The sequence below is a fragment of the Manduca sexta genome, chromosome 26 (genome assembly GCF_014839805.1).
Source record: "Manduca sexta isolate Smith_Timp_Sample1 chromosome 26, JHU_Msex_v1.0, whole genome shotgun sequence".
NCBI lineage: Eukaryota > Metazoa > Arthropoda > Insecta > Lepidoptera > Sphingidae > Manduca > Manduca sexta.
In genome coordinates, this window is record NC_051140.1 from 7,169,817 (window position 1) to 7,196,284 (window position 26,468).

Consider the following 26,468-nt stretch of genomic DNA (forward strand, 5'->3'; position numbering starts at 1 on the left):
TCCCATATTAGTTTTTATTCAATACTTATAAGGTACAGACATCGGCTTATTACAATTTTATTATATGTGAAGAATATACTGGCATAAAGTTATTCGAGTTATACATACTGCATTAGATGTAACCCAGACATTTATAAAATAAAACAACAAAATAAAGAAAGTCCAAGTCACGATCGGTTATATTGAAAATGTAACACATAGGGCTGCGGGTTGAGCCGAACCATTCCATCAACACGACAACTGAACAATGCAGTTCAGGAATCGGCCTTTGTTCGCTATATTAACAAACCAAACGGATAAATGGGGTAGCTCCAGGGTAAGCTTTATTACGCATGTTGTTCTAAGTTCTGTATTTGAATTATGGATCGCAATAACTTAAAAATATGTAGCAGCAGCAGTGGCAGTAGCTAAATGTGAGACTTTCTGGAACCCGACACAACATATAGGTACTAATATGCATGAATGCGGTTTGCAAATCGTTCTAATGATAATTAGATTTTAAATTAATTCTACATAAAGGAAAGCTGGCAGGAATCGGGTATATGGACTCTTCGCCATCGATGTAAAGATTGTTTGTAGGCATAAATTTATGTAAGTACTGATTGTAATTCTCAAAATTCTTTCGCTCATAGAAAACTATGTTATCCCTGCGTGTTTTACGCTACTCATTATTTCAGGAATGGCCATTAATACAGACAGGGCTGTAAGTAAAATCTACTATCACACAATAACAAAATCTTTATCGTTTCTTTTGTCCGCTAAATGCCAAGTGACAGCCCTGAAACGGTATTCAGGTGGCCGACCGACCACGCGACGCATGCAAACAGTGGTAGCGAAAAAAGGCGAGTATTAACGACGATCCTTTGTTAATAACTTAATGATTCACTGTTGTGTTATGAAAGAAATGCGGAAAGGATCATCCATGCGAAGTGCGAACGCTTTCGCGGTATTTATATGTTTATTGATGCCTATTATATTTATTTATGTTGAAATACAAAATCAAACTTGTTTATGGTCATTATTCATTAAATATTCTGAGTTAACGGATGGTATTCATGCACAGAAGGGATTTTTTTTTCACGGCTTCAAGATAGCAGGTGTATTGTATTCATGCATTATTTTGCAAAGATCTGGGTGGTGTTAGTTTTGTTTTAGGATAGTTTCAGTGTTAAACATCAGACAAGGAACTTGTTAGTCTCGTCACTCAATGAAGTATGTATGTATGGCTTTAGCCAATTAATTACAGAAATGCAAACAAATATCTACCTTCATTTTATTATGATTCTGTGGCGACTGTAATTATGTACAGTATGTCTTGCACAGTTTCTAGTTACATTTGCGGCAGTCAGAAAGACAGAGCTATAATCTATTGTAAAAAAGTTGGTTGAGAACAATTTTTTTTGTTTACATCTCGTATGCTTGTTGTATATAGGCAGTTATCAATGACGTAGAGGATCAATGAGATGGTTTGAATGGTTCATTCATTAATCTCAAGTATTTCCTGTTTATTAAATACATTCAACTTCTGGTATTCCGCCCGAATCAACAATATTTTTGATATTCAGAATAATATATAAATGAATATTATGTACTTGTATAAAATACAATTGCGTAAGGTTTACATAAAATTATAGGATAACCAAGATGAATCTCTGGAGTTTCCAACTATCTTGGCACGAGATATTGTTTCTGTGACAATTATTACTTCTCATTCGTCTTGTACTACCTGAGGGACGTTTAATTTATCTAAATTTACTTCAGAGGTGCGTAGAGGTGAGATGAGCACATCATAATTTCCCATTTATGTATTCATGAGCTGATAATTGTGGAATCTTTAGACCCAAAAAATATTTGATAATATGCAGGAGGTCGCTGGATGCGGGCCGCTTACAATCGGTCGATCTGGAAATCTTTGGGGGAGGCCCATGCAGGGGAGGCATTCAGCAGGGGGCATCCTGCGGCTGATGATGATGATGATGTATTGCCATGGTTTACTTTAAGAATGTTTGCAAAAATTGTCTGGTGATGTCACTGGTAGGGTGAGTGAGCATCTAACAAACATCTCAATCATTATGAACCAAAAACTAAAATATTTAAAAATATATTTTTTTTAAAGGAATTCACATGAATTTCATCTTCAGATATTCGAAACATTTCTTTAATTTATGGAAATAAATATAGGCATTAACATTAGCGTTCAGTACACGCTAATGTTAATGAACGGACACGACACTTTCCTGCCTTAGCTGGCAAAGGAAAAGACTCGTGCAAAACAATATTATCTTTATGTCTTTAAGGTATTGATAATTTTTATTACTGTTTTATTGTACATGATTAGTTTCATATTAACGATGTAAAACCACGTTTATATTAGTTTATCCTGTTACACGTGAGTGCGTTGACCCTTAGATATGGAACCCCTTTTCAGGCTAGAGAGTTTCCTGCCCTCACACCCACCACTACAACTCGAGATTTCGAAAATGCTGTCTTACAGCACCGTTTTAAAAATGCACTTGTATACTGTTTTTTTTTAGTATGCCACTTATGATTTACAACTTCGTTTCTTCGTCCCCAATTATAGATTAAAGACACGAATTTTCCCACCAGTTGCATTTTCTTCCAATTTGGAAATATTGGAGGCCTCATATTGGCACACAAATCCCGTATCACTCGTTAAATGCATTTTAATCATTTACGCGTTTTATATCTGGCAGCAATTTGGTACAAACAGAATCTAGGCATCTTAGCCTGTTTATACAAGCCGATAATGTATCACAACTTATCTAAACCGCAGACTAGGTCTAAATATAGGCATCATTCTCAATCATCTCGGAGCGCAGTGCAGTCAACTCTGGCGCATGATCCATTGACGTCATCGTTCGTAAGTAATTATCAACGGGCCCGTTGTACAACGATGACGTTAGTCATTAATCGGGAAACGTGCGCGGAGTGCCGCCCGTTTGGATATGTTTTCATGAGATTATTCGCGTCAATTTTGTTGCGTGAAACTTTTATTGAATTCAAAACGTCTGTTGCCGGCTTTAAGTATAGTAATCGTCATCTATACTAATATTATAATGAGGAAAAATTTGTGAGTTTGTTTGTTAGTATATAGAGACTTTTCTAGAACCGTTTTTGATCTTTTTCACTAATAGGAAGGTTAATTATATACTCCTGAGTGTTTAGATTACTTTCTATACTGGGAAAATCTTTATATGGAAAATTTATACAAGCGGACGGAGTCGCGGGCAAAGCTAGTTGCAAATAAATTTTGTTATTCCGATAATTGTGTGTATATAGAAATATGGCTAATCTTGATTAAAGGTTAACTGACGTGAATAATAGGAAACCATAATAATACAATTTTAATCGTATGTTTCTGCCTTTTTCTTATTATTTATCAGGCCTTTTACGTAGATGCTTCTAAAGTCCTAGAGAATTAGAAATTTGGATATTCATACAATAAGGTAATATCGACATTTACTTTAGTTAAATTTTGTCGATATTTTACTTTACATAAGAACAATCTTCACAATACGGGCGCATGAATATTTATGTAATTATATATTCTTTCGTATTTATACAGCGTCATTTTGTTATCGCGTTACTAAATAGAATCTTCTTGGAAATAACACTTTACAATAAGTTACTTGTGTCGTAGATGTAAAATAAAAAAGAGTAAGTTTCGAACAAAATAAATGTTAACAAAAAGTAATTTTAATTTTACGCGCCTTAAAGCCACTACTACTACTCTAAGAGAATTCGTTGCAGTGGCAACATCACACTTTCAGTCAGAAATACACCCACGCACACACCATAGTCGCATTAAACTACAAAATGATCACAAAATAAGAAAACTAAAATCTGGATTTTTTTATGAAAATATTAGTTTTTAAGGGATAATTTTTTGGCACAATGTCAGCAAAGGTGTAGACAATTATGTGGTATCTTTAGTAACGCAATGTCACAATGACCCTGTATATGATATCAATTTAAACATATAACACTCAATGAACGTAACACGCAATTGAATTGCGAACTTTGTGCAAATTATTAAAATGTTATGTTAATTAACTTTAAGTTTGTCGTTTTCATTATGTTTTATATGCGACGTCGTAACTCATGCTTTACCGACCTGTCTGTCGTGAATTTATGTAATCAAGTTGTTTCCACTACACACTTCCTAATCACACATCGAGTCTTCAACAAAGATTTATAGTTTTAAAAGGTTGTGGTATTTGATTCTTATTTTTCTTTTATTTAATAGATTTCGTTACACTAATTAGGATCCGTATTTAAATTAAGTTTTTTTGTTATAATTATATATTTTACGGTCGAGAAAACATTTAATTAATGGATGCGGATTATAAAAAAGCGTTACGTACAGTCTGCTACAAAAAGAGCTGGACGAATTTAAATGCTCAAATTATGATAAATTTAATATTTAAACCTAAATGCATCATATGAAAATGCAGGATTTTTTTACATGACGTGATTTTTTTTATTGTTTTGAATGACGAGACGAGCTTGCCGTTCGCTTGATGATAAGCGATATGACCGCCCATAAACAGTAGAAACACCATAAAACACCTTGAATTACAAAGTATTATTTGGTATTTCCCTGCGCTCGCCACTCTGTGACATGACATGTTAAGTCTTATTATGTGCAGTAGTTACACTGGCTACAATGTTTTTCAAACCGGTACACAACGGTGACTACACACTACTACTTGGCGGCAGAAAACATTGCTGTAGTACCTACCCTGGCGGACTCTCACATATAGAGACCTACCATCAGTAAAAAACATTTATCAATAGGTACTACTACTATAATAACGGATACATTGGCGGCACCATCAGACGCCTGTAGGCTATCAGACGATAATGTTTGCGTGTGTGCCATACGTATATCACTTCCTCACCCTAATATGTTGGGGTGTTTGAGTTTGTTCATGAGCTGCACCTCCCGCAGCATGTTGGGACGGTTGGCGCGCTGCTGGTTCATCTTTAACACCATCACTTTGCCGGACGTTTTGTGAGTCACCTGCAACAACACAATTGTATATCAATATACGCATAAATCATTAAATTAATGAGAAGTGGGTCGATGTGAGGTTGAATTTAATAATTACAGTGTATTTATATAGTTTTCGCAGGTGGGCACAGACCTCCTCTTCTACTGAGATATTTTAGGATTTTGTCCACGACATCTAGCGCTGGCGGATCATAGATTAGTGTAGAAACTTAATACAATAGATTGAACATTTTGTCATATTCGTAAATTAGTATTGATATTGCAATAACGTACAGTCAAAGCACCTTTTAACTAAATAATATAAAAAATCACACTGTGCAATAAAATAATACGCTGTATTAAAATTTTAATTAAAAAAAGCGGTAGGAAAGAACCCGTTCCATACAAAGCGAAATGGTTTAATTAGTAAGTATGCCAACGCTACAATGGCGCCCGTCCGCGCGGTCTAACAAAGAGGTGAGATAAAACTTGACGGGAAACTTTAGCACTTGCTTTGTATTAACGCGGGGTTGGCGCTCTTGGTTCGGTTGGTAACTTGCTGTTGCAATATTTACATTAATGTTAAGTGGGTTCACATCAAGGAATGAGGTAAAGATGTTTCCTGTACGTTGTCTGAAGAAAAAAATAAGGTACTAAAGTATCCGTCGACACAGACAGGTATATGGATTTTTTATGAAAAAAAAAAAAAACAATATATTTTTACAACCGAAAAACTATAGGATAGGATAGGACATCAGAAGAACGACGGTGGTATATCATGTAAGGTTAATTTAAATGAAATTTTACTTTATTTCCCTAAAGGAAACCACGTCCCCCTGTTCAAACTGGATTCGTCATCGCGCTTCCTACGGTACTTTAATCTAAACATTATCCAATTAAATTGGACATCGCCATACGACCTGCTTTTAATTAAATGAATACTTGTATTAATTAAATTAAATCTGAAAGCTAACGAGCGGGTGCATTTGCGAATGGCGGTTGTTTAGTAATGTCAAAGTGAACTGTTAGATGGGTATCTTTCTTTATTCCAAACATTACTTCTGACTTGTTCTGGTAGTAGTATTAATGAATAGTTATTAAAAGAATCAATTATTAATATTAAAAAGTTGGATGTTCCATTTAATTTTTAATAGCAACAACATTTTTAAATAATAAATAAAAATATTTATATGCGGTTTTCGAGAAATAATTAAGAAGTACATTCTTGGTGTACCTCCACATAATTTATTTAAATCGGTTTGCTGTCTTAAAGCATCGGTTTATATTAAAAAAGTATTTGTATTTAAGCACTATTCATTGAAATATAACAAAAAATCTAACATGAGGTAGTCAATTAGGGAAACATTTAAAGTAGTCAAAAAAATACCGAGATTTATCAATACTCCGTTTTTTGGCCACGAAATACTAAAAGAACGGATATATACATCGAAGAGATATTCAGATAGAGAATCTCATATTACTTCACTGTGCCAAGACTGTAGTGGCACATCGTGACGTACGAATTAATTAGAATTAACGTAGACTCACATATGGCTGTTTCCAGGCGGAGATGTAATATAGCGTGATGTAAATACACGATGTTAAAATCGCGCTATATTGAGAGAATAAAGGAAATCTTAGGTATGTTACGGCTAAGTCAAGGTACAAATCGCTAGCTATAAGAAGGTTCCATGTTATATTTTATGTGCATAATAATCATCATCATCAGCCGCAGGATGCCCCCTGCTGAACATGGGTTTCCCTCAAAGATTTCCAGATCGACCTATTGTAAGCGGCCCGCATCCAGCGACCTGCGAGTGTTATAAGGTCATCTATCCACCTCGTAGGTGGAAAGTCCGATGCTGCGCTTGCCTGTTCGTGGCCTCCACTCCAGAACCTTTTTATCCCAATTACTATTATTTTTGTGAAAATATCCTATGATCCCAAAAGATAAATAAAATAAAGGGGGAACTATTAATTAACGCCTTTTCTAATTTTTACTAACATGAAATTTACAATCTCATTTCAGCAATATACCTAACTAAAAATTATCATAGGACCTTGTAATAGTGAGCTAACGAAATGTCAATGATATTTTAGCACTAATATGTAAGCTAATTCTGATTTTCATTGAACTCAACATAAAGATTAGTCATTGGGAGTTGGGACACATTTAGTCCAAGAAAAATCTTTTACCCGAGCGAAGAAGAAAGCAAAAACTTATCATAAATAATAAATAATGTTAAAAATCAATTAATCTATTGAAAATTTAACCAAAATCGCGCAACAGTAGCCACTCATCGATCAGTCCAACAATAGTCGACCAATTATAAGTGGTACGCATGCGCGACGAATGAAGAGTGATTGACACCACGCGCACAATCGCGTAAGTATGTAAACAATGCGTTTGGTTGGGACGCCGGCGGCATCTGGGTCGCACTGTTCCAGACTAGACTGTATTTCTAGATTTGTAGACTACCGCTCGATTTAACCGTATCGCGGTAGGTTATTTGCGCTTCACACCACTTGTTTGCGTAGTTAAGACCGAGATAGCAAAAACCAAAGTGGTGACTGCGTGCAGAATAACAATAACTGTAGATACACATGTCTGTGATGTTTTCATTGAAAACTAGCTTTTTCTCGCAGTAATAAGTTTATACGGGATAAAAGTGGCACTTAGGAGTCATGTAGCTTTCTAACAGTGAAAAAATTTTAAAAATCGGTTCAGTATTTCCAGAGTTTAGCCCTTACAAACCTAAAAACAACAAAATAATAAACTTTCCCTCTTTATAATACATATGGCTACATATTAAGGAGAATTACTTTATTAAAATAAAAATATTTAAAACCAAAATGAGTTAAGTCATTTAATCTTAAAATTCAGATAACAAGCACGTAACTAGTTAAGCTTGGCTTAACACACAAAATTAATACTTTGATATCCAGTGAAACTGAATTAAAACCTTCATGTAACGTAGATTTAAAGTGAATATTTTGAAATTCTATAAGTTTTACATTACAACATAGAAGACCGAATGGCGCAATAAGCCCTCATCGTGGATTCGATTCCCGAACCAAAATTCTGGAAATTATTATCAGAGTGACATGGGATCACAATACCTTCGTAATTACTGATATACATAACAATAGTTTAGTCAAACATAATAAGTACGATTGTTGAAGTTGATTTATTTAATATCTACAGATATTTACATTTTAAACATAATATTATTTTTGTTTATTATAAGGTCCCTCATCATGGGACGCTTAACACGCGGCGGAGAGTGGGTGCATCAGTTGCGCCTCTGCCGACCCTTTCAGAGATAGGGGTCATTATGTATTGTTTTCTTTAAATGATTATACATAATTTTATAAAAAAAACACAATCAATTAAGTAGAAATCAAGTATAAATTTATTAAAAACGATACTCGCGTTCCATAAATACAATATGTTTCGGACAAAGATATGACATATGTGATCAGATATCACTGCCATATTATTAAGTTATTAGTATTTTTTTGATAAACACTACGAAGATTAAAAAGAAAGGGATTATAAGAAACTATATTATCAATACGATAGATTGGGAAAACACACTGAGCTAGATTCCAGTGCTTCGAAGCTATATCGAGTGTAATCTATGGCAGTACATTATCTATGTTTACGTGCACTAAATAATCTAGATAAGCACTAATTCAACATTAGGTATTGTGTTCACTACCTAACATTATCGCATGCCAAGGCGACTGATAAGGAAGTATAGCTATTTTATTGTTAAGATAATTGATAAAAATTCAAATTCGACAATTATGTTTTATATTTCCTGCTTTTAAGTCATTTTTCTCATGTCAATTTGCATTTGTTATGTTTTTGTATCGCTATTGTTTTGGCAACATTAAATAGACGTATAAAAACGATTTGCGCACGTTATTATGAGCTGTAATAATAAAATTACCAAAGTGGGAGGATTAATAAAATTTACCTGTTGGTACCGAATTAAATTAACTTTTTTATAGCATTACATTACTAGAAGATCAGCGTGGCAATATAAGAATAAACTAATAATTAATTAATTACAATATTTTAATTATTATATTACTTAATTCTGATCAATAAACAAACGACACATTAGAAAACAGTTATCAATGTTATCAAAAGATAATATTTTTTTACAGCAAGTAATATTTTTACGTATATCTACTTAGGTATACTTATACTAGTTGTAACTGGTAGTAATAGCAGTCGCTGCAGCGTCAGGTGGATGACGACAGAGGTCCTCGGGGTCACGGGCACTCATCATCTTTATACTTTTCTACAGAATAACGGATACAAGATAACCTTTCAACTCGATAAGCAGGTGATTAAAACTTATTTGTCTGCCAATTTTCGCATGTGACATCATCGTTATAAACACTATATTTTATTGCACTCATAATGGTACTTATCAAGACCAATTCATGTAGTGCAAAGATCAGACTATATGGTAATAAAACGTATATTATGTACACTTGTATTAATATTATAAAACTGAAGTTTTTGTTTATTTGGTTCTTTAGACGCGGTAATTTGGAAGCTACTGTTCTTATTTTGAAAATTTTTGCTACACGGCGGAGACTTATATTAATACTTCAATATTTATTGATCTGGGGAACACTACAAACAAATAAATAGATATTACTATCGGCCCATACTTAAGGCTATGCAAGTATCTCAATTAAACTAGTTATAGACAAATTATGAACACAACAAAACGCATAAAAACAACGCTAAGATGTCAGCGTTGTCACAAATTACGAGCGCGACTAATCGCGAATTCCGATCACGTCGCGCCGGCCTATGCGCAAACCGAACGCGTTACCAGCTACCGACCGTTCCGTAGAATAGTAAACACGCGAAAACCAAACACAAACCTAATTCCGTAACCAAACAGTTTTAAAAAATCCCGAGTGCCACTAACAGCACTCGACGCCTACGAGATCGTGTATTGACTTTTCTTGCAGTCAGCAACGCTTCGGACGATCGTCGGCTATGCGATTAGGAACCCTATTATTGGACATTGTGGTTCATATTATTAGACATCGCGCGGTGATAGAATAACGCTTCCAATGGCAGTCAGCGTGTATCGGCGGGCCACTTGACACGACCCCGCTAACGAACTGATGATGAGCCTTTAGCGCGAAAGGGATAACGAGACCGTTTTCAAAGTACTACGGTTTGAGATAGACTTTTTTATATCTTACCGTGAGAAGGTTTAATGTTAGCAGAATAGTCGTTCAATATCTTTTATATAATAGACCGTGGGATAATTCAACACTAAAAGTATTAGGCTAAGATGAAGTCATCTTTTGAATTAGAACATTCAACCTAGAAAAATCAGTGCTTAATTAATTATTAAGTAAAACATTTTAATATCAGAATCCAGCACATACACTAAGTAAACGCAACAGTGAATCAAAACAAAAAATCTCTGACTTACCTTTTTAATCGACTGTTACCGGTCATTACACTACAAAGTATGATAAAAAGAACAACCCACTGATAAAAATCGCAATACGAGATTCTTAACAATTCCCGCCGAGTACTAAGTTGCTGCATAGCGCTCTCTTGATTTAACATAGGGTTGGCACGTTTTAGAATTCCAACCGACTGGACATATATTTGATATTATCTCTGCGGATAAGTGTCTATTTTATAGATTGTCACCATTTTTTTACGATGGCATGTTGAGCACGTAGCTCTTTGTAGTGGCCCTAGAGCCAGTGAAATATTTAAGTGCATATTTCTTACTGGTTAAACTGCCATCCCTGGTGGGTAATGTAAAAAGATTCCAAGCGGCGCAAACGCATGGGCGCTCGTAAAACAAGTTATAAATATCAAATTATTATTACAGTGCACTTACACATAATAATACGTACCTATACAAATGTAAATTGACTAAGAGAACACACCATTTTCATTTGATAAAAATCTTTTGTGGACAAATTAAGGGTTTTATTAATTTAAGTGTTATTATAATTACTCATTATTGTTGACAGGGAACAATTCGATGAAGTTATGAACTCCTTTATGTTTGGGCAAAACACACACGACCTAAGGTCATCTATAAACTGGATCAGTTAGGAGTTTACCATTGATTAAAAATAAAAATAATTGCCTCGGTGGCGTAGTTGTATTGCATGTCCGGTACAACAGCGCTCTGAGATCCTGGGTTCGAATCCCGGGTCGGGCAAAGTGATATTTGGGTTTTTCCGCTCAGTATCAGCCCGGAGTCTGGAATTTGTGCCCGATTTGGTGATAGGCTCGCCCCCTATCACATCATGGGACGGAACATACTTGGCGAAAAGTGGGTGCCCTAGTTGCGCCTCTGCATACCCCTTCGGGGATAAAATGCGTGATGTTATGTAAAAATAAAAATACAATTATAATAAAAATTATATAAAAAAGTATAGTTTTCTTCATACAACTACTCTACGAGGCCCTTGTCATTTGTGAAATAAAAGACTTTAAACTGCGCACTATTCTTAAGCTATTTATTACTTGAACGCGATAAGATAGACATCCGCACTGCATCAGAATCTATGACATACGGTCGTTTAAAAATAGTCTTTATTGACAGTGAGGTAAAAAGCGGACGGTCGACTGTAGCGAGACCTGTTGATACCACACACAGTAACCGATAACATTATACAGGGATGCGGTGAAGGTGCTCCTTATCAGAGTTGACATCACAATCGAAGGCTGTATCTTAAGTCCATGTTGGAGATTTATTCATTAATGTATAATTTAACTTTTCTTCTATAATATTAATAATGCATGTAAGATTTAAAATGGATTATGGTTGAAATATCTATTCATATTGTTAAGCTAATCAGAAAAGGGTTACTGAAATAATTATCATTCAAAGAATAACAATTGCTATCATATTTCAAACATAAAATCGTATACTCACTCACCAACATAGAATCGATATAATCTGCCGATTGTACGATAATCAATAAGAATCCACTGAATAATTACTATTCATTTTGTTCTCCGTATTTGCAGCTTATGCAGCTAATAAACAAAGGTGAAACACAAATAAAAGAACACAAAAGCGCGAGCATTCCCGTCTCATGTAAATAAATAAACGCTCTTTAGCATTGTTTGCGCGACTCCATGTTAAAAGGCAATTTGCGTTGTCTATATTTATGTTTGACCTTGCCGGGATGTGAAAATAAAACTGCACTTTTTGCCTGCAGAGTACAAAAGCAGTCATGTAGAGAAATTAAATGCGACTAGATAAAGCTGGTGTAAATACAAACACAAGATAGACGTGTTTTAAATATACCTATATATAATGGTTTCGGAATTTCCGGTTTCCGTAGATAACGGGTGTAGATATCATCTTGGCTCACGTGAAAGAATTACCACTAATATGAAAATATTGCGAAATCTGCATAGCTTGTATGACGATTCAATCTTTTAATGTCCTTATTGATTAAATTTCCTCAGTTTGATTAATGGTTTTCATCGTTTTTATCTATTACTTAACATGTATGACGCATATTATATACGCTTCTATAAAACTCTATATAAAAGAGGCGGAACAATCTAAACTTTAAAACTAGGTTAACTAGCAAAAGTAAAAAGTTAAGCTAATAAAATGCTAACAAACTTTGTTTGGACCAAAGCCAATTATTTGTAGGCGGTTCTATCTGTAATTTCATGCAAATGTTAACTACATCTTCGAAATCATGTAGCAACAAATTGTGTCAGGGAACGTTCTATTTCAGTACTGTTTTGTAACAATTTAGTTTTAGTTCATAGCAACTGTGATAAAGTTCATTGATTACAAAAACATATTATAGGACAATATTCGTACGCAAAAGATGCATTCGCAAATAAACAACATGAATGGTCTCAGGCTTAAGCTGAGACAGAACAAGGCAAAAGCGAAATGAGCACATTAGGCTTGGCACAAAACTCGCGGAAAATTAGCGCGCTTAATTTCAGCTACGACCGGTTTCATCGATTCACAAATCAGAGTGGAACACGCAGAGTTATTTTAAATATATCACTGGCCTTAGCTTAGTAAACTGATGTCATAAAGTAGAGAAAGAAAATCAAACATTACTAGATTATCTTATATAGGTTATTTTGACATATACCAATCACTACAAGGCATGTAACCATTGATTGCCAGTGAAATATTTTTATACGATACAAGCAGCGAAATACGGCGAGCTCCTGGGAACATTAAAGTCTAATTTCTCATACACTAAAGCGGTGAAACGTCACATCGGTAAGATGAGCCAAAATCGCATTGATATGTCACTGGGTAACGGTAGGAAAAGTTATATAAGCTTTCTTTAACCCGCAATGTTCAAATCAAATAGTTATTAGAGAATATTAAAACAAAAGATCATAGAAAACGATAGTAGTCTGGTGTCCTTAAAAAAATAAGAGATCACAATTATTAAATGAAAATGCAAATTTCCGCTTAATTTGTTGCTAGTCTCAAATAAACTTCACGAGAAATCTCGCAGAGTATGATACTATAATCCCACCAGAAAACCCTACTAGACAATAACAGTAAAACCCACGGATATTGTTATTTATGCAAAATATAACATTGGATAGCGTGGCTTACATGACAACATAATGTCGAGTGCTTGGGATACTGATGCCGGTTATGCGTCCCTGTGCGTGGATTAGAAACCAAGTTCACACAGAAAAGGATTAAATAAATTTTGTTCTATAAACTACGCAGTCGTGGGAGTCCAGAATGCGTTGGAACTTGCAAGCAGTTAGCGTTTATAACTTATGAAAATTGTCCTTGATCTATGAACAAGGAAAAGATTAAGTTATCTTATTCAATCCTTCCTATTCACTTTTTAAAATTAATCGCAGCATCTTTGCTATAATACATTTTAGAGGTCAGAATTTAAAATCAATTGCACCGTTTAAAACGTCAGCTTCAAACCTAACGCTAGCAAAAATTGAACGATTGAAGTTAACACCTCTGGCGGGTATCCAAATAGTTCCATACCATAACCGAGTGCATATCTGAATGTGCATTGTGAATGGAGACCGGTGGTATCGGCACTAACGGACGCTCCACTTCGATACCGTCTCGATTACGATATTTACGTCCGACGCGCGTACACTGCAGATGAATGCTTGAGCTTCGGAATGCAGATGCCTGTATTGTTGTTTTTCGGTAAGCATTAGGCGGATGCAATGCGTTACGTAATGGGAAAGTTGCGATTTTGTTCGACGCATGCGACACGTGTGGAATTCGATAGATTCCGCAGATTTAGACCAGCCTCTGATGTAACTGTTATATGATGCAATTTAAGATGTTTTAGGTTAGGCGTAACAAATGTGTGACGAAATGTTGATGTCTTAATTGTTTTATGGGCACTTGGAATTCGGTTTAGTAAATTAAACATATATGATGTCATGCCAGAGTTTATGACTAAGCGAAATTATGATCATATTAAACAGAAAATTACTTTTCATAACAAACAAAAATCGGATTGTAAATATGCACAATAATTTTACACATAGACCCAAAACTTTACTAAGATACTGGTCTTGCGTGGTGGATATCAAGATCTGCAAGGTGAGTTACATCACAATTCCGGAACAAGTATCTCCGATATATTATTGTTAAGCATCTTTGTTCAAACCTTCAGTATCTTCTTTCATAGCTGACGCAACCTCGCAACTTACGAAGTTGGGTACGCATGCATATGTAACACAATATACCGCGACAGTTTCCCGATAGATTTATAACTTTGCGTCTTTTGACATGACTTGCGATATTGAGATCGTAGACTGCATGATAGCGTGTAGATCGGCTAAAGCCTTTGATAAAGATATGTTGCGTGGTTTGAAACCATGATCGTTGTTTACATCAAAACATTAATATGCGTAATGTTACTAAGCTCACTTCCTTTCGTCTACCAAAAGGTTGGATGATACGTCTCCTAGGTTATAATAAAAAAAAATTAAACCCGAACTCATGCCCTGTGGAACTATAAAAAAAAGTCCAGTAATTCCTAAAATAATAAACCGAGACGTTTGAGAAACACAACGTGCGCAAACCACATTTGAAGCATCCTCAGTTCTCCATAATCTCGGGTGGATACAAGCGGGTCGGCACATAATAAGGGTCCACTTTGACCCCGGCGCGGCCGCTCTCAGTAATGCACACTGCAAATATGGACAATGGAGATTCTATCTTGGCTTTCGCACGGTCGCCAATCAAGCGGGATTTACAACTGCAATTTGAGAAGTTATCTTTAATCGGACGTGTTGCGAATGAATTATGCAACTGATGTAGCGAAAAAATATGTTTGGTCTGTTTGTATAGTCAAAGGTAGTGGAGCTAAGTCACGAAATGCACATTCTTAAGCTGATCTTTTGTCTGTACGTGAAACTGTCTACGAGCTTAGTTTTATCGCACTCAGTTTCTAGAAACACAAGTAGAATACTAGAGCGTTTCGTAAAGGAATTTCACTTCACTATCCATTATTATTTTATTGTTGGGATGAGTCATATTTGTATTATTAAATACCTATTAAACGATTAAATTACTGAAAATAATAGAAAAGGAGTTAGGGACCTACATGTCTCTAAAATTTTCGTTTAAAACAAACATGTAATTTTTTGTGTTAAGCTTGCAGAGTTTCTTTAAAGGCTTTGAAACCCGGTATTGGTCTCGATGGCTTATTTTAAGATGTACGCTTCAGAAAATTTCATAAGACTTTGCAGGTTATCCAAAAATAGCGATATCTTGGAAGGTTTCTTGATTTAATAATTTAAATTTGGAGAAATTAAAAAAAATGCGTTGTATTACATTGGTTTTTCTCAACGATACAACTCATCATATGGTAAGTGACTTCTTTGCTAAACTTTTATTACATAAAGATGTAATAGATATAATCTAAACCTTTACCGAATTTCTATATCACAGACCCAATAATCTCTGATTAAACTAGTTGTGATATATTGACATGACTTTTTCAATTTCAGATTTTACTATGTAACCTTAGGAATGCTTAAAAAAAATATTATTTTTATTAAATTCACACATTTTATTTTATAAACTCATATCATCACAATTTGAACGATATTTTTTTTCATTAATTTCAGATATACTATATAGAATCGATATATTCCTTATTCCAAGAGAAACAATGTCACAGACATACAGGAAGGCTAAAAACCACATAAAACTATGTCTTGTCAAAACAAACGAATCTCTAGTGTATATTAATAGCAACAGTGTCTATTCTATATTTTTCCAAAGCAAGACTTCGTTAGTGGATTACTGGAGCACGCGGTTTGAATATAAAAATTGAAATTAACTTATAAATGAGAATAATTTTGGGTAACAATGGTTATAAATTCAGCTTGTGACCACGACTGACACGTTTCGGGCGTTCGGATTGTCTCGATCGTGACCAAAGCGACGTTATGAGTGCGATCACCACGGTTTGTGTGTGGATGGAGATTGGAGATGTTACATATCTACACAATTATACATATGCTAGTTGACCCGACAGACGTTGCTACGCCTTAACTATGAATTTACAGAGCGCATTCTGTCAATCGCTGACAGTTACTTCAAACAATTGACAGTTATATAACATTAATATTTTCGTTAAGTTTTCTAATTTTCCGCGCAAATTTTTGATTTTTTTCTTTCATAAGAACCTTCTCCTGACAATAACAAACACAACAAAAAAATTAGTGAAATCGATCCAGTCATTCTCGCGTGATGCGTTGACCAAGGGATATAGAGATTCATTTATATATAGATTTACAATGTTTTACTAGTTTAAGTGGATATAGAAGGGTTTGTGTCTTTTAGTTTTCTTCTGGATGATGTTTATTTTGTGCTTTTAGAGAAAAAATTCATTACCTAGTTTAGAATTATTTAATTTTAACCATTATAATTGAAAACCTGTGGCGTATGAGATATGTTAACATATTTTGACCATAATGTATAGTACTTTTAACACCTTAATTTTTTATATAAAACAAAATCAAAATAATTCTTCGCCTATCTGTACTATTCCATTAAACAACTCAATGCCTGGTCACTGCCTCCGTGACTAACACTTTGCCGATTTTGATGCTGTCCATTGTTTCCAATTCTTGTTAGCTAATTTATAGACACTTTTTCAAAGCCTTTGTATAAGAATCGATGTGTTAATTTACAATACAATGTTATCTTTATTAGTATGAAGTGTCGACATCGAAGATTTTTGTTTGAGATTGTGATTTAATAAATACGAGAGGTTTCGTGGTACCACGACGGGAAAAAGTTAAATAACAGTTATATCATTCTTTATGAATCTGTCAGGTTCATTCAAGGTTCTAGCTAAGTATTTTAATTTTTACGCAAATATGTGGACTGCATTACAAAAAAAAATACAATGTTTATTGTATTTACATGCCAAACATCAAGTACACACAATTTAGTCCCCAAAACGAAGTACTTACTATATGTCATCCTTTCACGAGTTTATAATTTTTGGCCTCGGTACAAAACAAACCCTGTTCCATGGTATATGACATTATCCTTCGTCACTCTAAAGTTTCAAAATCTTATCAACCCTAATTGCCGGTACTCTTCAAAGCAATTTTTGCACCATTCACACGCGGGTCTATTTTCAGTATATGCACGATTAGGAAATAAAATCCCAGTATGGGCAAGGGTAAGATAATTTGGATCGGTGGTCGCTGGCAGCGGAGTACGCCTGTCGTGTGTTCATGCCGTATATGGGCCCAGATGTCGGAGATATGGCCGTGCCGGCTGATGCACATCAATCGTATTATGAGACAATTTTTTTAAAATTCTTATTTGACCAAAAATTTTTATTCCTCAGTGTAGTTAGAGACGGTTCGGAAAAATGGTATATTACTGCTATAGATAGCGATTCTTCTGGGACTATCATTCTGTATATTAACAATATATTACGAAAAATTTGGTAAAATTACTATTGCAGAATACCCTCAGAATTACTAAAATAAAATCATGTTACGACCCAGATTTACTACCAAAAATAATTTCAATAGAATTAGGACGATATTTCAATTAAATCCGACAACTGAGTTTTATCGCGCTCACTTAATTTTCGTTCAAAACCTCAGTGACTATTAAAATTTGGCACAATGAGCCATTATTCAAAATGGAACATTGTTTACGTGTTCTAAATATTTGAAATATAGTCACGAGTGTTTGTAAAGATTTTTCAACAAGTATACATTTGAATCGGCAACAGCTCACGGATATAGAACAAAACATCAATTGGCTTTTCCGATTGGGACATTTTTGTTCCCGTTTGGCTTAGTAACAAGTGAAAGATGAGGACTTGGTATTAAATGGATGAATTCAAATTTATTTTTACCAAAATTTATCGGTTTTCTGACGCTAAGTAATCTTCACATGCATAGATCAGTTAATGCCAAAGGAAACGTGGATGTATTACCAATCTATATGGAATAAAATAGGGAAGATGGGAATCATAAGTTACTGCAAAAATCTTGTTAATCTCTTGTAACGATGTTACTTTATATCTAGATCTAGCAATAAAAGTAGAGTTCAACGTGCGAACAAATTAGTCAATAAATAATGAAAAAAAAAACTAAAATACTTTAGGTAATTTAACGCATTAATTCTGTGACAATGATGTATACGGACCGATGACGCGCAATTTGTATTCGCTTTCGACAGTTTAGTTCGCTTAAAAATGTGTTTACGTATGATACTTTTTACTAATATTTTTAAGTCGTTGGTGTAGTAATTGTGTGTTCCAAATTTAATTTTAGTTCGAGGCGTCGGTCAATGTTTACGGTTGTAATTGGAGTCGGGAAGGGGAAGTCAAAGCTATGCAAACTGGACGGAACAATTAAAACACAAACGTTCAATAACAAGAGTTTAAACTTCAGTAAATGGTCTCGTTATTACTTCAAATCATAGCTGACGCAGTGTTTTATAGTTACTAATTATAGTTAACGAAATACTAATAATTTGAAATAGAACTCCTTACACTTAAATCCAATACGTATATCCATTTAGGCGGTACAAAGGTGTCACCTCTACGTTCCTTATAATCTTTATTTTCTTCTTCCTTGATTCAGATGTCCTATGTCAGGCCAAAATAAAATATATCTGCGCATCTAGTACTGTTCGTGGCATCGTCCCAGTTACCATTGTCACACTGGATGCTATCTGCCGTGTGGGTGGATGCATCCGTTACTCTTGCCACTGCGCCACCTTCGCAAATTGTATTCGCAGTTACTCCGACTTCGAAGCGTGAAATATTTTAATAACAGTAACATTATTGTCTATTTAATTTTTATATAATTGAAATAAAGTATGGCAGAGTCTGTATTGTTACATGGTATTTAAACGTGAGTCCCGTTTTCAAAATATTTGGTCAAGAATTATAAAAGTTTTCTGAAAACTTTGTTATGGTGTACGAAAATGCTAAGTCCAATAGGTTGCATTAGTTAACGATATTCAGCCTTATGGTGCATTTGATTCAAGTCCTTGAAGAAGAATTGTGTAATATTTTTGTTTATAAATAGAAAAAGGTTTGACCAGCTTTTCTACTTTGAACTAGCTTGTTTTTGACACGTCATAGATTACGGAATCGTGTCAATGACATCGAGGACCCTTAATGGCCGCCCATTACGACAAACAAGGACCTCTACTGCAATTTATGCTAATATACTCCCAAAATCATAGAATTTAGGTGTTTAAGTATATTATGTTCATTTTATATCGCTGAAGCGGTCACAAAAAACACTAACTGCCGATTTAAATAAACGATCTCAATCTTAAACCTCGATCGGATTGCGAAAATAAACCAATAAAAATAATCTTAATTCTGATTAGTCTATTTTCTCGATCGATCGAAAAAGAGATCGTTTATTTAAATTGGCATAAAAAGGAAAATATTAATTGAGGCGTTATTAACATTTACAAACAACTACTTTGTAGATACGTTAGTCAACATTTTCTTGAGGCTGCTGTCTATAATAATATATCAAAGGTATAATAATTCATAGTCTTCAAAAATGTAAAATTACCTGAATACAAACCGTAGTTGCCTATAACTCATATTATGTACCGATCGACAACGTTCCCCCATATATTATTGCTGTATCCGCTTCTACGGTAGACTGAAATCGGAGGCGCGCTGAGAATTTCGTGAGATTTTTCCCCAGTGAAATATTGAATAACGCACGTCTGTGGGTGCGCCGGTCGCCTTTTTACGTAAGTTAAATCGTCAGTTACATCTCCGCGATGATGTCTTTTTACCGACTAAGAACCTACGGTTTTTGCCATCAAAAGAATTAGCACTCGCAAATTACTCTGACACTGCTCTTCGAGGCGCGCGTGGAACACTACGCGCCGAACACCTTGGGGTGTTTCGGCAACCGACGGTCCGCGCCTACGGAGGCCGACGATCCTCAGCAGACGTTCGACGCCCGCGTCTTGTGCGTCTGCCGTGGCGGATGGGACGTTGGGCGCTTTGGCGCCGTATCCGCTCCGCCACCTCCTTTGCGAGCATCACGTCCTCGCAGAAGGAGGTGACTGCGTCCACTCTCTCGCCCCGGAGCATGGCTTCTACCAGGCCCCGACGCGAGAGGTCTCCGCCACCGATGGCCGTTGTGAGAACACGGCGGGGCTCAGCCCAAGCTGGGCACACCTCCACCGTATGCTCCACCGTGTCCTCCGGCCGATCCGCACAGTAAAACACGCGGGCGTATCCTCCACCCGGATCCGATACAGGTACCTGCCGAAGCAGCCGTGACCGGTCAGTACCTGCGTCGTCCGGAATGAGAGGACGCCGTGACGTCTCGTCAGCCACACCTCGAAGAGGGGACTTACCGCCGCTATAGTGGCGTGCCCAGTGCGCCGGTCGCCTACGGTGAATTTTAAAGCTGAGCATACATTTTCGAAGCGATAAATCTAGTAAGACGGTGTTGTGATATCAAGTTTTTTAGCTTCCGATATGAGAAAATAAAGACAATTTATTGACGATCGGGAATTGCGGGAAGAGGGTGATACAAAGAGTTTTAAGATTATATAAACGGATATTGGGAAGATTGTCATTCAAAAAATTTGCGCTTATGTGATGGTTAATCAATTTACCGTGGAAACCAAAACACCAATATAAAATAATTACTTCATATTTTTTCCATATCATGATTTGCACGTTTTTAATACGAATATTAACATATTATTTTGTTTATATATTTTTGCATTAATATCTAAAGACGCTGTGACATCTTGTCATACGGACATTTCATATAAGACGACTTAATACCAATTGGTAATAACTTTTGGAGCAAAAATTTGGGCCTGATATCCGGTCTATAACTACCCATATAGTTTAATATCTTTGCGAAGATATCATTTTATAGTTTCTGAACGTTATCAAGTAATCGGTACGTCATTCAAATCACAGGTTTCAAAAATTTTAAATTACAAGTCGCAGACAATGTAACAAATTGTACATTTTCATATAATCTCAGGTGGAACCAAAGATCATTATTTAAAAATGATCGTGAGATAAGCGCGTCCGTGCCGGCGGATAAAAACCTTTACGATTGCGATTAAACGACGTGAAATAATTGCAAAAAAATGTCGCTACGTGTCTGCCTACATTGGCGTCGGGTTTATTAGACATGTCATTGGCAAGTTGCCGATTTAGCTATTGCGGAATATGTCCCGATTACATAAAAAAATTAATGGAACATTTATAAATCAGACAAAATTTTTCAAACATAAAAGAATGTGTATTATCATATGTATGTCGAACTTGAAAGAGCGTTACACGTATAAAATATGTTAAAACACTGAATTAAACTGGGTAAAACAAAGTATATTATGTAACGGACTTCAATAAATACATTTTTAATGGTTATAGGTACTGTTGATTGAAAACACGTTGCTACTAAAAAATCCACCCACGACGTTGTTAAAAACACTGATAATGAACAGACGCGCCATGTCATCTAGAGGAATATACAGCCAGCCAATGTCTAATTGCAGTCGTTTTACAAAAAAACCGTACCAACAACTCTCCTGCAACAATAACACGGAATCATACAACGTTTAACACTACTCATTTTTAATTGGAGAGTGGGATGCGCATTGTTTACAAGTGCAGTTGCCGTAACTCCGTAATTTAATAGATCAGATAGTTTACTCTTTGATAAAATATCGCAAGGAGTGAGACTATACAAATTTACATTATGAAAAAAAGAATTACTAATAAATAAAATCTAAATTGGATTCGTAATTATTTGTTGTTGTAACGCTTTGTTCATGGGATTGTGCAAATAAATGTCACGGTGAGTCTACATCTCACGTTAATATTACCAAACAACCAATTACTGATCAATATGTTGGAGTTAAAATTGCAATTTGCAATTATATAATAAAAATTGTTTTTATCACTTTAAGCAGACACCAAATCGATTTGTGTTTTGTCATTGGCAATCTTTTGTTAAAATCGCTTTCATCAAAGACACTTATGATGTTGCAAATGCATGAATTGTGGATAATTTATTTACTCATCGACAATGTGTTGCTATTACACGGATCATGTCTACTCAAGCATTTTACCTCTAGCTGGTGTTCTTTTTTTAACACCTCTACAAAGTGTGATAATAACAGATGAGATGCCAATGTCTAACAAACAATTTCTAATTAAATCCTTATCACCCCAGTTCCCGGTTTGAGCAAAGTTGACCCCTCTGAGCCGATGCAAAGGTGCCGACGCGACGGCGCGGCTCGGCAGCCGAGATGCGACACACATAGTTTATTTGTGGACGCGACTAAAAATACCGTCGGCCGCAGAGGCGCCGGCGTCGGTGCACTTTTTATGCACCTCGCTGGCCAGTTCATCACCATCTAGGTAAAATCTTCCGTATTGAAAGTACAGTGAGTTGAATGAACGTATTTATCAATAAACAAAAGACCTCATAAAATGCTGGAAGTCAGGTGGATGCATGCCGCATGTAACAGATCAGCCTGGAAATCTTTTTGGAGACCTGAGTGCGGGAGTATACCTTCTGTGGCTGATGGTGATGTTTAAATAACTCTCATAGACAAATGAACGGTTACGGCTATATAGTGGCGGTTGTGTTGCCACGAGTATGTTATTGTTATTGAATGTTAGTGTGTTATTTGTAAACAATTTGTGTATTTTGTCATAATTTGATGGAGTAATGTCTTAATCTGCTACATGTGAAATAGTTGTTTGGTTAATATAACGTATTTTGATTCTACATTCAAATTTGAATTCGGAGAAGGTGTGTAAAATAAATACGATTTAATAGCGAAAACTACTTACGTACTAGTTTAAACTATGAATAACAAACGAGGAAATCTCAATCATCACTAGTTTTTAATTGATTTGCAAACAGAATTCTGTTCGTTTGCCTTTCAACTTTACAATCAATTAAAAATTCTACGAAATGCCTATGTCCGAATAGCTAAAGTTGTAGAACAAAGCCGCGTATAAAAAGTAAGTGCTTATTTTAAAGGTATATTATAAATATTTAAGTGTTTTGCCATTTTAATAAAGTATTGCACATCGGTACGCTGGTTTCTTAATATTTATTATAGTTACTCAGAGAGCAGGAATATATGCGATTGACGAATGTATTTCAATAACCTTGAAGAAATATTGCTGCATCTAAAACGACAGATCTTTATTACAACAGTTGCGGAAATTATTCTTTAAAAACTTTTGGTTGACTTTAGGATATTTGATTAACTTGAAATTTTATAATTTAGAAACTTCTTTTTTTTAAGTAGTTTAATAAGCAGGCGCAGAAACAAAATATTTTATAAACACACATCACGGTTGTGTACAGACATACTAACCTACTATCTAGCTTTTCGCACGATTTTACTAATACCACTTAAGTTATTTGTTATCCGAAAGTAAGTGGAATATGGATTGCATTTAAAACCCACGCGGTAAGCCGAATAATTGTAGAATTCATTTGTATCTAAACAGCACTTTAAGTTTTTTAAATATTTAGCAATGCAACTCGAGTGTGGCCCACAATCTCGCGATCGGATGCGAGATGCACACTGATGCGACGGTAGAACGGCCGACGGCGTGCATCGCCGTGATTTTCCGACATTCTAAAACGTATTAATGAAGAGGAAAAATCTGTTCCTGTTTCGTAACCATGATTTTATCATTTACCGAAATTATTTACAGTCTATCCTTTACTAGCTAATTATATTCTTATAGGTTACGCAAAGAAAAAATATATACTTTCAGTTACTAATGACTTCATAACACTGGGGGAAACATGGAAAGTGGGCGCTGGAAAATTATGATTTTATTACATACATTACTTGTTGCAACACCAGTCAATGATTATAAATTAGTGACAGATTACGTTTCATTACATCAGCAAACGACAAGTGTTAGTAGTAGCATTGAAGTACTAGCAAGCGATTGTATAAAAATATTTACTAAACAAATAGTACCTATATCGATTGTTCACCATGATTAGTTTTTGAATCACGGTAATTAGTAATCGTAGTTTTTTTTGGGTACCACCGGACGCCGCAGTCAACACCGGGGGAAACCAAACGGGATACTGGAATCCCCGGCTTAGCGACTGCAGATACCTGGAGGATAGTTGGAAGAGGATATCTTGGGAAGTGAATTGTGGGTGAAGGAAAAGGAACCGACTTAGTATGGGCGGAGGGGAGAACGCCAATGTTCGAGAGTCACTATAGGCCTCAATGTGTGGCCGCGGCAAATGTCGCCCCGTGCATGGACCTGCATGCGGTGCCAAGAAATAATCGTAGTTTGAATAAGTTTTATTGACTGCTTTGCTAAATTTATTATCATCTGTCACTACTAATTGTTATGGTCAATTCCCGATGACTGTAACTTAATATGAAAAGATATCTTTACTAGCTATTACATATAAATAATTATAACTATTGAAGTTGGTTTTATAACTGTAATTAATATTGAGACATGAATAATTGAGATAACCATTTTGAATGTTATAATCGCCTATTATAAGTTATAACCTCTATTTTATGCCAAACAAATACCAATATGGATGCAATATCTATAGCCACAAGGTTCATTTTGATTCTTACAAGTTAATTTAGAGGTCCGCTATAACGTATCGGTCGTGTTTACGGGCTCAATTAATTTGATTATCGGCATCTCGCACGGTGTCGGCGAGGACGGTGGCGTACGGTGCCCGCTCTCGTGCCCATTATGCAAGCGATCTTGCGTGCTTCCATTACATAAAATTTTCCTAAAATCGCTTCGGATCTCTCCCGCACGATTAGAGTTTCATCGCACGCGCATCGTGTGAGTAGAAACGGCGGTGCGCTTGCGAGTCGTGTGCTGGTTTTTCGTGATTGGATTCAATCGTTGTGCGCTAGAATTCACGATTTTTGATACTTCTAAAGGTTTGTAACGAATATCGCAGCGTCATTGGATTGGTGAAAACACCATGGTTTTAGTAATCTAGTAACATAGATATTCTAATAAATATCTATTCTTTATGACTTGAGTGATCTTTTTAATTTACTGAACCGCTTTCTATTATTTTAAATATTAAAACATTGCATCATCAAATTATGTAAAGTTTACATGATTTTTGACGAGTCGTTTTCGTCGGCAGATGTGTGCTGTGATGTTGCGAATCTTCTCATGCGGCCGCGTTCCCACGACGTTTTGCCTCACCGAGATGTGCAACCGATACCGTGAACAAACACTTAAAACGTTTCATTATCAACACATGCAATACAACGGTGATTGCGCGGCTAGCGAGACCTCGGCTCACACAATCAAGTAAAAATAAATTAGATATAACATATTATTTTATGTAAATTTGGGCTAATTCTCCCTCATTCAATTTAATATGTGTATAAAGTACGATATCCTAGAATTTGCTGAAGCTATATGCGAGTAAACTGAAGCTGGGAAAGAGTAATATAATTTATAGAGCTACGTACCACATTTACTGGAAGGGGTCAGAGTATGTGCCTAAGTCTTTATATTTAAATTGAAAAGTTTATGCTGGATTTGATTTTGCAGGGATCTCGTCTTGCAGAGGAACGAAAACAATATTTTATCAACTAGCTTATGTTCCGTAAACGTATTTGTTTAGACAATGTAAGTAAATAAGTGAGTCGCCCATACTATTGTGGTGCACCCGTGATACTAAAGGAATCGTGGTCGCGTCAGTAAAGAAAGGAAAATGTATTTAAAAGAGAGGGATATCCGCTTCCAAAGCTTTTACTAACAATACTTGCGGCTCAATTAATATTACTTATTGAACTCTACTGCATAATATTTTAGGTAATATTGTCGTTAAATATCAGGAACGGGGTCAGACTAAGTGTATCAATATCGACGTCGGTTATACATCCATCTCGATGGT

At 35.5% G+C, this 26,468-nt stretch overlaps 1 protein-coding gene across 1 annotated transcript in view; it reads right to left on the reverse strand.

Annotated features, from left to right (window-relative positions):
* The window catches only part of LOC115451003, a 111,675-nt gene that overhangs the window by 14,312 nt on the left and 70,895 nt on the right, over positions 1–26,468 (reverse strand). The window contains 1 exon segment of the mRNA XM_037443653.1: positions 4,923–5,044. Coding sequence (XP_037299550.1) covers positions 4,923–5,044 — 122 coding nt within the window.